This window comes from Excalfactoria chinensis, chromosome 5, assembly GCF_039878825.1.
Source record: "Excalfactoria chinensis isolate bCotChi1 chromosome 5, bCotChi1.hap2, whole genome shotgun sequence".
NCBI lineage: Eukaryota > Metazoa > Chordata > Aves > Galliformes > Phasianidae > Excalfactoria > Excalfactoria chinensis.
In genome coordinates this window covers 42,253,230-42,268,469 of record NC_092829.1, presented here as the reverse complement: position 1 = coordinate 42,268,469, position 15,240 = coordinate 42,253,230, and the positions used below count along the sequence as shown (strand labels likewise).

General features: G+C 46.0%; 1 protein-coding gene across 2 annotated transcripts in view; it reads left to right on the top strand.

The window, feature by feature from the left end:
* The window catches only part of LSP1 (lymphocyte specific protein 1), a 38,867-nt gene extending 23,869 nt beyond the window's left edge, over positions 1-14,998 (top strand). For both annotated transcript variants that reach the window (XM_072337753.1, XM_072337754.1), the window contains exons 4-11: positions 139-337; positions 778-897; positions 3,000-3,043; positions 3,163-3,244; positions 3,613-3,753; positions 4,365-4,445; positions 5,147-5,273; positions 14,107-14,998. In XM_072337753.1, the coding sequence (XP_072193854.1) occupies positions 139-337; positions 778-897; positions 3,000-3,043; positions 3,163-3,244; positions 3,613-3,753; positions 4,365-4,445; positions 5,147-5,248 (769 nt within the window). In that variant the 3' untranslated portion in view covers positions 5,249-5,273; positions 14,107-14,998. The remainder of the gene's footprint in view (positions 1-138; positions 338-777; positions 898-2,999; positions 3,044-3,162; positions 3,245-3,612; positions 3,754-4,364; positions 4,446-5,146; positions 5,274-14,106) is intronic.
* The last annotated feature ends 242 nt before the right edge of the window (positions 14,999-15,240 follow it).

The window sequence follows — 15,240 nt, the reverse complement described above, 5'->3', positions numbered from 1 at the left end:
TTAGGGCTGATCTGGACAATTTTACTGGTCTTTTTCAACCTTAATGATACTATACCATTAACTGGGAAGGCACTCAGTGGTGTATCTAGGCTCATAACAATGTGTTTTGGTTCTGTGACCTCTCTCCCCCACCTCTAGATCTCCACAACAGTCATATGAAGAAGAGGACAGTGGTGTGAGGGAAGCAGAAGTCAAACTGGAGCAGATTCAGCTGGACCAGGAGGGCCCAGAGGAGGTCCAGGAGGAGAGTGTGGTTGTTAGGGAGGAAGAGAGGCTGTGCCAGGAGGAAGAACATGTCCCAGAGCAGCATGAGGAGGAAGAAGGAGTCAAACAGGAGGTGAGATCAGAAGGAGCTGGGCTGTTTACATTTTCAGTGCTCATTCCCTGCTGCGAGGTGTTGAGCCCATGCAGACATGCTGCCATGATATAACATGGGGATGGTGTTGCTTGTGTCTAAGTACCTTCCTGGGTTCAACGATGCAACCTCTTCCATCTTGTGAGAGTGTGTGTCTGCTCTCAGTTTTGGCTGTGTTAGTCATAACCATGCAGCGCTCAGATGGGTAGTGCTACTGTTTCTCCTGCAGTTTTGCTGATGGTGAGTAGATCTTCAGGGGCACTCTAATTTGCATTTAATGCTTATTTTGCACTCCTCAGCCTTTGTCACACCTTTGGCTTGACTGCATTGTCAAATAAATCTTGCATTGCTTTGAAAATCAATTTTGTTGAATCCCGAGTGCTGTGACCAGACTCACTTCCTGTCCTGTTTTCTGCACTCAGAGGAAGAAAAGAAGGATAAATGAAGAAGAAACCCTAGAAAAGAGCCCAAAGGCCCCAAGCCCCACCAGCCTGGATGAGGAGGAGCTGAGCTCAGATTGTACTGCAGTGTGCTCCACCAAGGTTTGTGGCAAGGGGAGGTAACCCTGAGCTTATGGTAACATGGGATTTCCTTATCTTAGCATAAAACAAAGTACCTTTCTTTCAAAAGTGAGGTGGGATTCCCTATCTCTGAAACATTTTGCCCTTCCCTAGTTCCATCTGTGTGAATAGATGCTCTTGTGAAACCTCAGCTCTTAATACCACTTCAATTGCACCGTGTGACTTCAGTTGCACTTTGCACAAATCCTTAGTTTAGTGCATGTGCTTTTGCATACAATGGACATGCCTATGTGGTTTGTGTAGCAATTTTGTCTCTGTAAACCCTGGGTTCTTTAATTATTGTGTAGAAGGAAATGATGAGGAGCCTGGGTAATTTGTAGCTTATTAACCTGCTGTTGATGTTATCAGTTGTTTGTTTGTTGTTTTTTTCCTCCATTCAGATCTATGCTTCTTGTTTCTTAGTCAATATTTCCTGTGCAGGGAGGATTGTATAAGTACTTCCTCTTGCAGCAGTAAATAGATGATGAAATCTTCCTCTTGATGTGTGTGAGAGCCAGAATTTTGTTGTTTATGGAGAAGACCTTTAAGATCAAATAAAAAGGGTTGTTCTGGATGCAGACCCAGTGCTAATGTCACTGGGGGTGACCAAAGCAGTTCCAAAGAGTGGGGAAATACGATAAACTCTGCCAGTGCCTTTTATGCACAGAAATTCTTGTTGTTGCTACTCCAAATTGCACACAGCTTCCTGACCTGAGCTTAACTGCTGTTGCTAGGATTAGCCCAGGGAAAAGTTCAGAAATTCAGTTGCTGTGGCTTTGTTTGTTTATTTGTTTTCATATAATGGTGATGCCAGATGTCACCCATACGCAAAGCTGAAAACTAAATCATTCAGGAAAAATGAGCTCGGGATCTTTCCAAGGGATGGAAGTAGCAGAGGGAAAGCCTTGTACCAGCCTAGTCTCTGAAGTCCTGTCTTGGAGGCAAGAACTAGCTCCTCCAGCACTGAATTGACAACCTGCATGGAAGAAACTTTTGGCTGATGGGATCTGTCTCGCTGTTGTGCTGGAACCTTATAAAGTATTCTCCTTAGTGCATCTCTATTAGCAAGGGCTGTGCTATTAATTGGTTGTTGTGCTATTCTTTAGTGGGCAGAGATTCTGGCACAGCTGTTAAGCTTGTCCTTCTATGACAATGTTTTGTCTTCTCCTTAGTTAAAATTTAGCACTAGCATTCTGGAAGCACCCTAAAGCAAGCTCTTAACACTGCTATTTATTCTGCAACTGGGAAGGTGATGCTTCCCATGCTACAGGCAGTGGTATACAGAGGAGGATCCTTGTCACTTGGTTGCTGCAACTTGCCTCTGTAGGGGCTACCTTTTGATTTGAAAGTGTTCATGTCTCTTTTTTTGTTTCCTGGGTGTACACACACACACACACACACACACACACACACACACACAAATAAGCGGAGAGGTTTATCAATGCTTTAATGCTTTAGTCTTCTCCTTTATTCAGTGCCTGAAGTGGTTGCTCACCTTCCTGCCTTTGACAAAGGGTTATTACACAGGAGACTCTTCTGCAAGGCTCTCTTCCCTGAAGCTTTGACCTTGCCTTGCAGGTGGCTCCACATGCTAAGTTGCCTGTGTGGCTATGGATCAGCCAGCGTAACTCATGGCTGTGCTGCTCTTATGCTTGGCTCTATTGCTGCAGCAGTTGTTGGCAGTGCTTCTAGTTTCCCTTCATCTTTCTATGTTTATCACTTTCTCTCCTGTTTGTCAAGGAAACCAAGTGTCTGAGAAAGATGTGTGGTCCCTGAGCAGAGTTGTCTCAACTATCAGTCAAGCTGTGTGCTGCTACTTTGTATCCAAAAGTGACTGGTCTGCTACTGTGTCCTGGTTCTTCTGGTTGGGGTACTTCAAGCCTGCCTTGGAAAAGAGAAGGAAATGGGATGCTCACTGTCTCTCTGAGCATCATGTTAATACAAGACTGAGGTGTTTGAGTCAAACATCTGTTTGAGGGAGAGAGGGGAAGGAATGGCTGCAGTAAGGTCAGCCAAGGTGACCTCTATCATCCATATAAGGTCCATAGAGATGAGTAATATGTGTCTTTTTTCTCCCACTTCAGATCACAGACAGAACTGAGTCTCTGAACCGTTCAATAAATAAAAGGTATCTTCAGGGTTGCTGTGGGATCAGGGTGAAGGGGATCCCTTGCTCCAAGCTCTTGAAGTTCTCCCATCTGTCCAAAGCTTCAGGATGTTGCTTTATCTTTTTTCTCTTGTCTCCAGTAACAGCATAAAGAGGTCCCAGCCTCCCCTGCCTGTGTCAAAGATAGATGATAGACTGGAGCAATACACACAAGCCATTGAGGTGAGCTGCTGTGCTATCTGTCCCCATGTGCTATTGAGCTCTCTATTTGCAGGATGTTGCTTTCCTACGTCTCTTAGTCTCACTATCCAGGACTGTGACAATGAACCATATCTCTTTGGATGGGAGCAGCTGTTTCTCCTGTCTCTATCTCCCTCTAGAACATAAAGGCTTATTTTGTGAATGGCCCTGTCCTTTTTCCTCATATCTCCTGCTTACTGGTTGGGAGTCAAATCAACAAGACCCTTTAGGTCTTGTTTTGCAACTCCTTATTCCTGGGCAACACCAATGTGGGGGGTGGGGAGGAGGGGAGTGGACACGTGGTGAGGGCTGTGAAGTTCATTGATTATAGTTTACTGTCTGTACTCTAGACATCCGCAAAGACTCCAAAGCCTGTCCGACAAACCTCTCTTGACCTTCCCACCACCAGCATGATGGTAGCCAGAACAAAAAGCCTGTGGGAAACTGGAGAGATTGCTGCCCAATCTGCAGTGAAGACCCCGGCCTGCAAGGTAAGGTGCAGGAGAAAATCTCAGCCAGTGTCCTGAATTGTTTCTCAGTGGTGAAGCTAGGAAAGCCTCCTGGATGCTGACTGAGGCCAAGCTTTGAAGTGGGAATAAACTCACTGGCATGGAAACTGTGCATCTATTCTGCTTTTCTTTTTTTTTAGTGCAAAGTTGGGTCTATCACCAAGGTGATAAATCTTGTAAACTTGGAAACTGCAAAGGATATTATGTGCTGCTCTTAATAACTTTTGTCATTTGGTTGCTGTGATCACGTGTGGTTCTATAATGCATGGGTTGTAAATCTGCATTTCTGAGAGTAAAATTCTTTCTGCATAAAAATACCTTGATGTTAACATGTCTGAAATAGTTAATAAACTGAAGAAAATAAACATGTTGGATCTCTAATTCAGGCTTTCACTGAAAAGAGTGAGAGAAGAAAACGGGATATATTGCTATAAGAAGTTTTCAAAGTCTTGAGTTTTTAGCTGCAGCTGTTGTAGCTCAGACCATGTAATGCTTCAAATATAAAAGGAGGTCAGATGTGTGGGGTTGAAAGAAATGTGAATGAAAGCATGTCCAGCAGCACTGGTAATGAGGACTTTGTATATTCTTCTCAGGATATTGTGGCTGGAGACATCGTGAGTAAAAGAAGCCTTTGGGAACAGAAGGGCAGTCCCAAACCTGAAACCAGTATCAAGGTAAGTTAGTATCTGTGTGAGGGAAGAAGACCTTTTCTTTTACACTACATAGTAATAGCTCTGAGCTAGGTTGGAAGCACTGAGGAAGCAGTGATGTAGCAGAGAGGCACAGGCTGCCTGTATCTGTCCATACAATTGCACATAGAAGATTTGGAAAAGCTCTTATAGCTCCAATCCTAGCGAAAATGGGGGCAAGAATCCTATTACAACAAGTAATACTAAAAGGTCTCTTCAATGCCTCTTTGTTCTCAGGCAATGAGTTGGTAGCCCTGGCCTTCTAGGCCAAAGTTGAACTGCGAACACAAGCTACTTTGCTCTCATTATACTTCTTGATCCTGAGAGTAAGGAAAAACATCCACAATGAGGCCTAAGATAGTATCAACAGTTGTAGATAGATCTGGGACCTTGTGCCTACTGATGTGCTTGTGGGAATGGCAGTTAAAATACAGCAAGCAGCTGCTGTTCAAGTTGTCCAGGCTGAAATAAGATCAAAGCATTTTGCCTGTCCTTGGGTATGTACTGCTGCCAGGATGCAGTCAATGCAACTGGCTTTTGCCATGTGTGAAACCAACCCTGCAGAGCCCAACTGCCCCCAAGCCCTCTGGGATTACAAGCAATTACTGCATTTTCCTCTGGCTTCAATTATTTGGTATTGACTACTTGAAAAAATTGCAGACTCTATTTCTTTCTCTCCTGCTCAGTCTGCTCCCTCTGACAAGAAGTACAAGTTTGTTGCGACAGCCCATGGCCAGTACAAGAGGGTAGATGATACAGATGAAACAGATGATGCTGCAGAGCAGTAGCATGCCTGGAGAGCCCATTAACCAGGTAGGTAGGTTATGATCTTGCAACAAACACCTAGTGCTGCTTTGGTGGGATATTGGAGGTATTTCTGCCAGCTAAACTTGGGGCAACTTGGAAGGTATGGTATAGAATCATAGAATTACCCAGGTTGGAAAAGACCTCCAAGATTATCAAGCCCAACCACAGCCTAACCATAGTACCCTAACTCTAACAACCCTCTGCTAAATCATATCCCTGAGTACCACATCCAAACGGCTCTTAAACACATCCAGGGATGGCGATTCAACCACCTCCCTGGGGAGCCTATTCCAGTACTTGACTACCCTTTCTGTAAAGAAGTGTTTCCTAACATGCAACCTAAACTTACATTGGTGCAACTTGAGGCCATTTCCCCTATATAGTATAGTAACAGCTGGAGCCTTGTTTTTGGGCAATTGCCTGGCTTGGGGCTGGGAGGAACACAGTGGGGTGCTGGTTTGTTTTCTCATTTCTGATACTTCTAGGTTGCTGGATACCTACATTAGTTTAATTTGCAGGACAAGCTGTTTATACTTGCTGATTCAAAGGGACAGTCTCTCTACTGTTTTCTTATGGTCTTATCTTGCAAAGAGAAGCTTGTAACTGGAAGTCACTCTGGCTGAACCTGAGGACTGATTTAATCCTGAAATTCAGATGCTTTGGGGGTTTAATTCCCTGATATACTGAATTAATTAAAGGGAAAAAAATCTTGTAATGATTTCAGTGACCTCTTGGAACCAGTTCACAGTAGGGTTGTGGTGGGGAGGATGAGAGCATCTGCTATGCTGGGTGGATCAACAGAACAGAAAGGGCTGTCCTTGGATGTGTGGCAATAGCTAGAGGCAATGCTGGGTCTGTGGCTTCTTGAAATGGCCTTTGGAGGTCATGCTTATATCATCTTTATGTTAATAGATATTCCGGTGTTATCTGGAGTGACTGAAATAGAGGGTTGCGGCAGTAAGGAGGAATGGAATAGAAGGAGGAGATAGCAAGCTGGATTCAGCTGGGCAGCACTTGGCACTGAGCAGAGGGGATGTTGTTCGGGTGAAAACAAGCTCATTCTTTCTAATATGAAAAAAAAGTTTTATTTCATAGCCATGTTTATAAATAGCTCAGTCTGCTACAAAACACCTTTGTTTCTGAGTGCTTCTGGGGATTGAGCTACTTTTTTCTTTTTTTCTTTTCCCCTTGTTCAAGGAGCTGAGCTTTGAGTGTTTGCTTTCTTGTTATTTTTTTTTTTTTGTGGTGCCTGCTTAGAAGAGGTCTCCTGAATGCTGCCTTGAGGTGAGCAGCAGTACAAACCCAAGCTTGACCACAGCTACCTTTTTAGACATAAGAAAGAAGGAGCCAACGGGACTTGCATCTTCAACTTGCTTCTCTGTCTGTGGCTTCCAGAAATCTGCCCAAGGACGGGTTCTGCTGTCTGTTTCACTTGCTGAGAAGTCTCTGCTTCCCACGCCCTCTCCCTCATGGTGATGTCCACCCTTTTTCCTGACTGTAGCATCCCTTTGTGCTTGCTTTTCTGCTCCCAAACCCTCTGGCTCACACCCACATCCCTCACGCAACACCACCTCATCAACTTGCACATAGGTACAACTTTCTCCTCTCCCACCTTGAGCTGCAGCTCCTCTAGACAGGCTGCAGACCAAGATGCTTTCTCGAAGTGGCAGTTTAGGCTCTTGCCATCTGCCTGAGTTTATCTGACATAGCATAGCAGCTCAGGCTGGGACAAGCTGTGGAGGCTTCTCCTTTTTGAGCTGATGGTGATCTCCCATTGCCTCTGGGCATCTGTTCTCTTGTCTGTAATGCTCTTTGCCAAGGTCTGTCTCTGCAGGACTCTCTGTACCTGCTCTGTGCCTCCGTCTTTTTTTCCTAGGGGCTAAACTAGAGTCAGTTCTGCCTTCCTGTGCTTCTTTCCCATTGCTCTCCCCAGCAGCAGTTCTCCATCCTTCATCCCTGTGGGGTTGCAATGTGGACACAGCCTGGTGGGAAGCCCAGCAGATACAAGACGTAAACCTCTTCTTTTTGCATGGTTTGTTCCAAGTCATTGTCATTGAAGGACAAAGTAGGTTAAAGCCCAACTGCTTCCAAAACCATCTTCTTTGACCAAAGTCAGTTAATTTTCAATAATAATCAGGGTTTTTGTTTTGTTTTGTTTTTGTTTTTTGCTTGTGAATGCAGACTTTTGAGCATAGTTATCCATCTATTGGTACTAGTGCAAGGTGCCATTTTATCAATGTGTGATAATGTCATCTTTATCTACTTCAACATTAAGCATGGGCATGTGTAAGCTGCAGTCTATTTGAATTTATGTTCCTGGGGATCCTTCTCTGTAACCTTCTGTTGCAGCATGTCAAATTATCCTGCAGTGGTCTGATCTGAGATCAGCTTGTCAGTGCTGAGGTATTTTCAAACTACCTTATCTCAACATTTTCTTGTAGAACTGGAGTTGGAGGAGAAATCTAACCTCTAGACACTCGGTCTTTCTCTTCTATTTTTTCCCCTTGGTATAGAGAAGTTCCAAGAGATGAGGCCAGCAAAGCTGAAACTTCATGAAGGGTTGGGTGATAGCAGTGGAAGCTTTCAAAATGGAAAAAGGATCTTCCCCATTGCCCCCTCCTCCTCCCTTCACCCTAAGTCTATATACAGTTCATCTTGGGGAAGTTTCACTCAGCTCTGTACCCTCTGTATGGGAAGAGAATGTAAAGAGTTACATATCCGATTTCCTATGGGGCTAAACATAGCAATCCTATATCAGCTGTGTAGGAACATCCCAGCAAATGACTAAGTCCTCTGAGAGACAGAAATAGCTGGCCACCAGCTTTCTTGCTTATAAGCCTGGTGGTGTTCAGATGCAAAGGGTTGACTAATGCTGGGAAGGACAGTTGTTTCTATGAACGGCTGGTGTCAGGAGTTTTGTTTTAAACAATGATTTTTTTCAAGACATCAGGCACTAGTGGGTATGCAGTATCATAATTTTGCCCCTGAAAATGAGACTACTTGGACTTACTGGGATCCCCCAGGAAACAGTACTTCATTGAGTACGTTGGAGCTGATGCTCACAGGCTGAAGCAGGCTTTCATGGTAACAACATAATCCCATTGGTACTAAAAACCAAATAAAATATATGGCAGAACCTGGTTGCTAGAAAAAAGTTAGTCTTGGTATGCTGTGACTTACTAGATTGGCCCAACACTTCAATGGGGGAATGACTGTGTGAAAGCAGAATGGATTAGATATTATGCCATCCCTTGCATCTGCTTTGGGTAAAGAGATGCATTCCCACATTCAGGTTCTATCATCTTACTCTAAATGAGGCTTTTTCCACAGGCAGATAGTCTTTGCTGTGTCATCCCTCTTTGCTCCATATTACTGCTTAGTGTTTGTTGTTGGCTCTTTTGAAAACATGTGTCTTTCTCTGGTTTGTGGCATGTGGATGTGGTATGTATGGGATATAACTTATGTACAGATTAACCCTTAAACTCTCAGCATGAGGCTGCTGGCTTGGAGGTGGTTTACTTTTATTTTATTTTTTTCCTTATACTTAGTTCTGCCAGGCAGACTACCTAGTTGCAGGTGCTCTCTTGCTTGGTGCCCTGTAGGACCCTCTGGAGTGGTAGGTCTGCTGGAGTAACTTGGCTTCAGTTGACTGACCATCCTGATGCTGTTCTGTTAAAGCTCTTGGTGTTATCCTTGTCTGTCCTGGATCCATACCGGCCTACCTCAAACACAGTGGTGATCTTTGTCATGGGTTTGGCAGCCAGCTCTCTTAGTTTTCGAGCATCAAAGCGTGGTTTATGCATAAAGATGGGTAAACGGCGGGGAAGAAAGAAGCCTTCTTCCTTCTGCGCTTTCTTCTCTTCTGCATGCTGCTTCCTCTCCTTGTTGACTGTCATCTGGTATAAAATGGCATCCCACATCTTTGTGGCTCTAGATTTAAATGGTCTATTGTCTTGACTGATGCTTAGAGAGCTGTCCTTCTCCTTGTTCCCTTCCTCCTGTCCTGGTTTTTCTGCTTCCAGCTCTGGAAAGCTGGGTGCTTCTGGCTGCAACATCAGGTGCTTCCTGAGACGATGCCAGCCACTGCCATTGGCTCCAAGAGGCCTTGAGTCTTCAACTAGCATTGGCCCAGTTTTGAGAGGAGGGCTGGTGTTTGGTAAGCTGGGGTTTGGCTGAGGTTGCACAGTGTGTTCTGCCTTCACGTCTATGAGGGTGGGTCCATGTTGTATGGGACTTGTTGTTTCAGGGTGTTCTGGCCTCCAAGGTGTACTGAGTGACAGTGGTTTTAGAATATCACCATCTTGTCTGGACAATTCAGGAGCTCTCTCTGATTTGGGTATATCTGTGTCACTTCCATGGGCTGTAACTTTACAGGAGTGGACATGAGGGGTGCTGAGTTTGGGTGAAGGAGCCTTGATGGCCTCTTCAGGAGAAGTAGGCCTGGGAGTTTGACTGGGAGGCTCTGCCTTTGCAGCAGGAGGAAGAGTAGGCTGCAGTGCAGGAGCTGGGGCCTTGCTGCTATCAGGATGGGCAGACATCTGCCCTGGGAATGGTTCAGAGCCACTTGTTTCAGGTGATGGAGAGAAAGGCCTTTTGTCTTCATGACCAGATGTTGCTTGGGTCTGGTATGATGTTGGTGTCTTGGCTCTTGGTGCCTTGACACTGCGGAAATAAGTGTGCACCTTGGTGATATAGGTGGCCGCTGTTGCTCCTTCCTTGCTGGGTGTGCTGGAAGGAGGAGGATGGGGGGAAATGATTACTGAAGTGTGGTGTGGAGAGGGAAGGTGTGCATCTGTGCCTTCAAGCTGCTGCGGAGCCTTGGGAGCACCTGGCTCATGCAGTGGGGACTCAGCTGTGGGAGTGGTGAGCCTGAGGTGCTCAGCAATGCGTCTCTGCTCGGTGACCTTCAACACAAAGGGCTTGCTCTTGCGGAAAGGGGAGTGCACACGATGGTGGGTGATAGGCTTGATGGAGAGGTGTGTTGGGAGGCTGGTGGGGCCAGGTGCTGCTGCTTTGTGGGTCTCTGCTGGGGGAACATGCTCACTGCGTTCTAGGTCAGAGCTGGCTTCATTCACTGGGGAGAGGTTGGACCGAAAAGACTTAGCTTGCTCTGCAGATAGCATGGCATTCTTCTTGGCAGCCTTCTTCAGCAGCTGCTGGAGCCGCAGGTTGTCTTTCTTGGGCTTTGGGAGGGTGGGAGGGGGAGATGCATGGTGGCGGACGGGAGTGGGCTGGATTGAGGATGATACCGTGATCAGCATGGTCATCTAGAAGAAAGCACAAAGCTTAGAGTTGAGATGGGCTTAGCCCTAGGCTAGATCCTGGAGTATTCAGATAAATAGCCTCCTCTTCCTCTCTAAAAACAAGCGCAGTCAGTACTGTGTGAGTAAAGTATGAGGTTTGGCTTCCTTATTCTCCCAAGGTAGCCTCAGTCAGTCTTGAGAGTGGTGAGCCAGGGCAAGAGATGTTCTGTGAGAAGCTGGGTTGAGGAAACTGGAGCCCTCCTGCTCCTGGCATTAGCATAAAATTCAGTGGAGGCACTTTAGGGCCCTAGATGTTTTCATCTTGGCAAGTCCTAGGGTGATATGGAGGAAACCATTAGGAGAAATGGTGTGGCTCTAAAATATTAGAGCTCTGGAGGTGCAATTCAGAAGTATCTTGGAGCTTTCCAGATTCCAGCTACTAAAGCTCTTTTCTGTTGTATGTAACAATGTATCAGCCTTCAACTTACATGTATCACTTAAATCAAAGCTGATACTGGCTTTGTCTTTTAGATGGCTGATAGAGATCCCTGTTGTGAAAGGCAGAGCCTTAAAGTTGTACTTATCTGGTGAGGAAAATGCTTTGTCATAAACATAACTCGGGTGTTTCTTTGCTGTGCTGAGCACAGTGGTAACCTCCTCTATCTGCACTCATCAACCTTTGAGGAAAAAAGATTAGTTTTCTCTTGGCAGTGAAATGAATCTTCAGTGGAAGAGGAAGGGATTGTAGGCTGGATTGAGTCTAATCTCCAGTGGAAATTACACCTGGAGCCTCTGTAAGCCAAAGTTGTGCTGCTCCTGCAGGGGGCAAATATCTGTTTTTCCAGCTCTATTGCTGGCTCCCTGGAGCAGGGTTCTCCCAGTGCCACCAACCACTTTCTGCTGAGCACTGTGCAGATTTGCTGTTGAGAAAAGCAGGAGAAAACTAGTCCTGGTTCTCCTCTTTCTCCTCCTCAGCAAGTCTGGGTAACACCAAGCACTCTACTTCAGCCATGACTCTTTGGCAGCCCCCAGAAAGAAATCTGACTCTGTTCTGGCTCTTGCTCAGTGTGGAGTTGCTGAGTTTCGCTATGAAATGAGGCATAAATCAGAGTCCCTTAATCCCCAGTGCAGGATATGACCAAGCATCCCGAATAAGGAAGATGAGAAGGGGTGATGTCAGGGTTGTCCACAGGGGCTATTGCATGCTTTCTGCTCTGGTTAGTGAAATTGCAACCTAAGCATTCCCCCCTGAGATGGGGGACTTGCACTGTGATACCTACAGTGCAGTTAGCCTACCCCAAATAAAACTAATAAAAAAATCAGAAGTGCAGAATAGGTAATTCTGCTTGAATTCCAGGTGTTTCCTTTGGTCTTATAGTGTTGCTACCAGTAATGGGTTGGGAAATTGATCAGTACCGAGCAGACGCTTTCCACCAATAACTTTAGCAGATACAGTCAGGGAGAAGGATGTTTTTTGTTTTTTTGTTTTTGTTTTTCCCTAAAAACCAAAGGGGAGTGTCATGGTTTTAAACTGTTGACAGGGAGGGAGGGGAAAAATGAAAGCACTGAAGCGTGGGTGAGCTGTCCTCCAAAGCACAAGCTGTGGTAAGCATGGTCCAGGCAGTGCCCAGCAAGTGCTGCAATGTTCCCAGCCAATGCATTTGTTTCAGCAGCAGTATGAGAAGCCTCCCGGCATTTTGGCAAGGGGGCTCAAAGGGATTTGGGCAAGCTGGGGTGACAACTGTTGGGCATTCCCAGCAGCTTATCAGCTTCAAGCCTTAGGCACAGGGCTAGGATTAGGATTTACTCTATTCTAAGAGCTGCTCATGGAAACAAGTCCACACTGGCTCCAAGGCTTAGAGCTCAGTCCACCATATATCTGCTCTTCCCTCCAGATATCTTGTAGATATTCTAGATTTTCCTGGCTCAAAATGCCTCAGTTGAAGAGATGTGCACCTATGGTGGTGCAATTCTGTTTTGGTTAGTAATTGCTTGGGTGGTTTTTATCTACTGCAATGTGATCTTGTACATTCACTTGGTGTTAGGATTGAATATGGAATGATTCTGTACATTGCAGGCTGTGGTCCTGCAGACAGCCTGTATCACAAGATGAGCTGTGATCTAGCTGCACTTATAAGCCAGAATTATGAGGCTGAGCTGCACAGGCTTGTTGTGCTGGGAATACTAAATAGGCATGGCAATGAACTTACCAGATACTGATTTAAGTGCCTCTTTATCCTATGGGTTGCTGCATCCTGGAAAACTGCAGCTTCCTGCTTGGGTCAGAGTGGAATCTGGCCTAGGATTTGCTGTGATCTGCATGAGGTGCTGCTGTGGTGGGCATGGAAGTTCATGGAGCAAGTAACATAGGACTGGTCTGCATGCATCAGGAAAGCTTTCCCTCTGTTTGAGAGCTAGAGGCAGGCTTGTGCCCTGTAACCTCCAGGCTTGTGGTCTGTGCTCCTGAAATCACTATTGCTACTATCTCAGGATCCCTCTGAAACCTGCTGTGATGTGGATCTCAGAGACCATATGGATGGCAGCTCCCATGGCACATGGCTGTGCTGGTATCTGCAAGCTTGGATGTAGAGACAGAGATGCTATGAGGCAGTAAGAGGAAGCTTGCTCTTAATTTATTTGCCTTCTCTGTCATGCTTGTTTTCTTTTCTGCTGAGTCTCCTTCAGAGCTCTATACGCAGGAAACTGTAACTAGCAAGACTTGTGCATGGCTTCCCCCTTGCTGCATAATGAAGTAAAAGCATGGGGAAAGATAGATTTGCTTTCTTGGCCAGCAGAAGGGTTAGAGCAGAAAACCTGGGTATGAAGGAAAGCATACTGCTTGAAGAGACTATCTGGGTTCGCAATGGACAGGGAAGCAGCTGAGCCCAGAGGCTTCCAGAGGGTCAAGCTGCCCCAGGGCAGAGAAGGGCAGGTAGCCCACCTGGGAATGCCTACCTTTTTGCCTTGCTTCATTCACAATCACTCCAAAACTGGGAGCAGCAGGGAGTGTGCCGGCACAGAGGAGCCATCCATCACATGGCAGAAAAGTCATTTTCCCTCAGCAGCACCAGCTGTCGCACACAGAGTGCATCAAGAGCTGCAGGAACTTGATATGGTTGCAGATGGTCCTGGGTGGAGAGCTGAGGCTGCCGGGGGCTGGAGGAACGTGATCTCTGATCAAGTGGCTTTCTGGGGTTGGGAGGATAGCTGCTGATTGCCTGCTGGGTTGGGAAGGCTGGTGGGAGCACGTCCTTCTCTCTGCATGGCATCAGCTGGGTGGGATAAAACTGCTTTTAACTTTTAGGCATGAAACAGCCCAGGGTATTTCCAGTGGCAGAGCAGAATCATAGAATCATTAAGGTTGGGAAAGACCACTAAGATCTTCCAGTCCAACCACCCATCTAACTACCTTAGTATTGCCCACTGACCACATCCCCCAGTGCAACATCTCCACATTCCCTGAATACCTCCAGGGATGGTGACTCCACTGCCCTCCTGAGCAGCCTGTGCCAGTGCCTGACCACTCTTTCAGAGATGAAATTTTTTTGTAGTATCCAACATAAAAGCATGTCTAACAATATTTTCTTGCCTTACAGCTGAGCTGTCTCAATGCAGTCTTCAATGCCATGACTTCCTCTGCTATATAGAAGATAATTGAAGGATATTTCTCTTCTCCTGCCTGATGTCAGTTTGCTCTGGTACAGCCTGACTCCTCTCGGGGTGAGCACACCCTGTGCTGCCTCCAGCTGGCTGCGAGGGATGGATCAACTGGCCAAACCAGTCCCACTTTTAACCTTCTGCAAGACTTTTTGGCTTTTCTTTTTTTTCTCCATTTAATTAAATCTGGCTCTGCCATGGAGATGGGAGGCTGTGGTTCCCCTTCCTCTCCTCTTTTTCAAGTGCTGGAAGAGAAGGGCCTGCTGTCCTGCCCAACTGGCAGGGCTTCTGCTGAGTGATGGAGAGCTTCTGGCTCCGAGTGGCTGGAGAGGAGGGAGCTCATGAGAACCCCAGTGGAGGAACTGATGTTGGAAAGGAGAGTGAGGGGGAGACTCTGTGTCACCCTCTTGGTGCCAGCTGTGTGTGAAGATGTTGCACTGCAACATCTGCTTCGAGGGACCTCCATCTCCATGTGCACATCAAACTGCGTTTACTTTGGTCCTGTTAATTTAGTTCCCATATCATCCTTTAATCACAACTAGATAGCCATGCTATAATGCTCTTGCCACTTTTCTCCGTCAGTGGCAACAACTTTGGTTCAAAAAGCTGCTGCCTTCCCCTCCACTGTGCATGGTGGGGCTGAGCACTCCCTGTCCAGGTGAGGAGCTTTTCTTGAAGGTTTTTTTCCCCCCCTATGTCCTTCTCACAAAGGCTCTCAACATAATGCTGCAACTTGCTTCTGCTTCAATTTACAATGTGTTCTGGATTTAATTTTTTTTTGGTTTTTTGTAAGCATTTAATAAAATTTGAGGAAGATGTTGTAACAATGGCACCTCTGAGGGTTTTGATGCAGGAGCTCCATAAAACAAAGCTGTTTTCATAAGCCCTGCAACTCTGAGCAAAAAAAAAATGAGGATAAGAAGCACCCAGCTACAAGAAGAAGAGAAGGAGCCTTATGCATGCTGGAAAAAGGATTTTTTTGTGCTTGCTCAGTTTTAGGGGTTGTCTTATTAGTTTCCTTCTTTCCAGGGAGTGGGGAGAATGACTGTAAGATGGGAGTGAGTGGTGTTTGG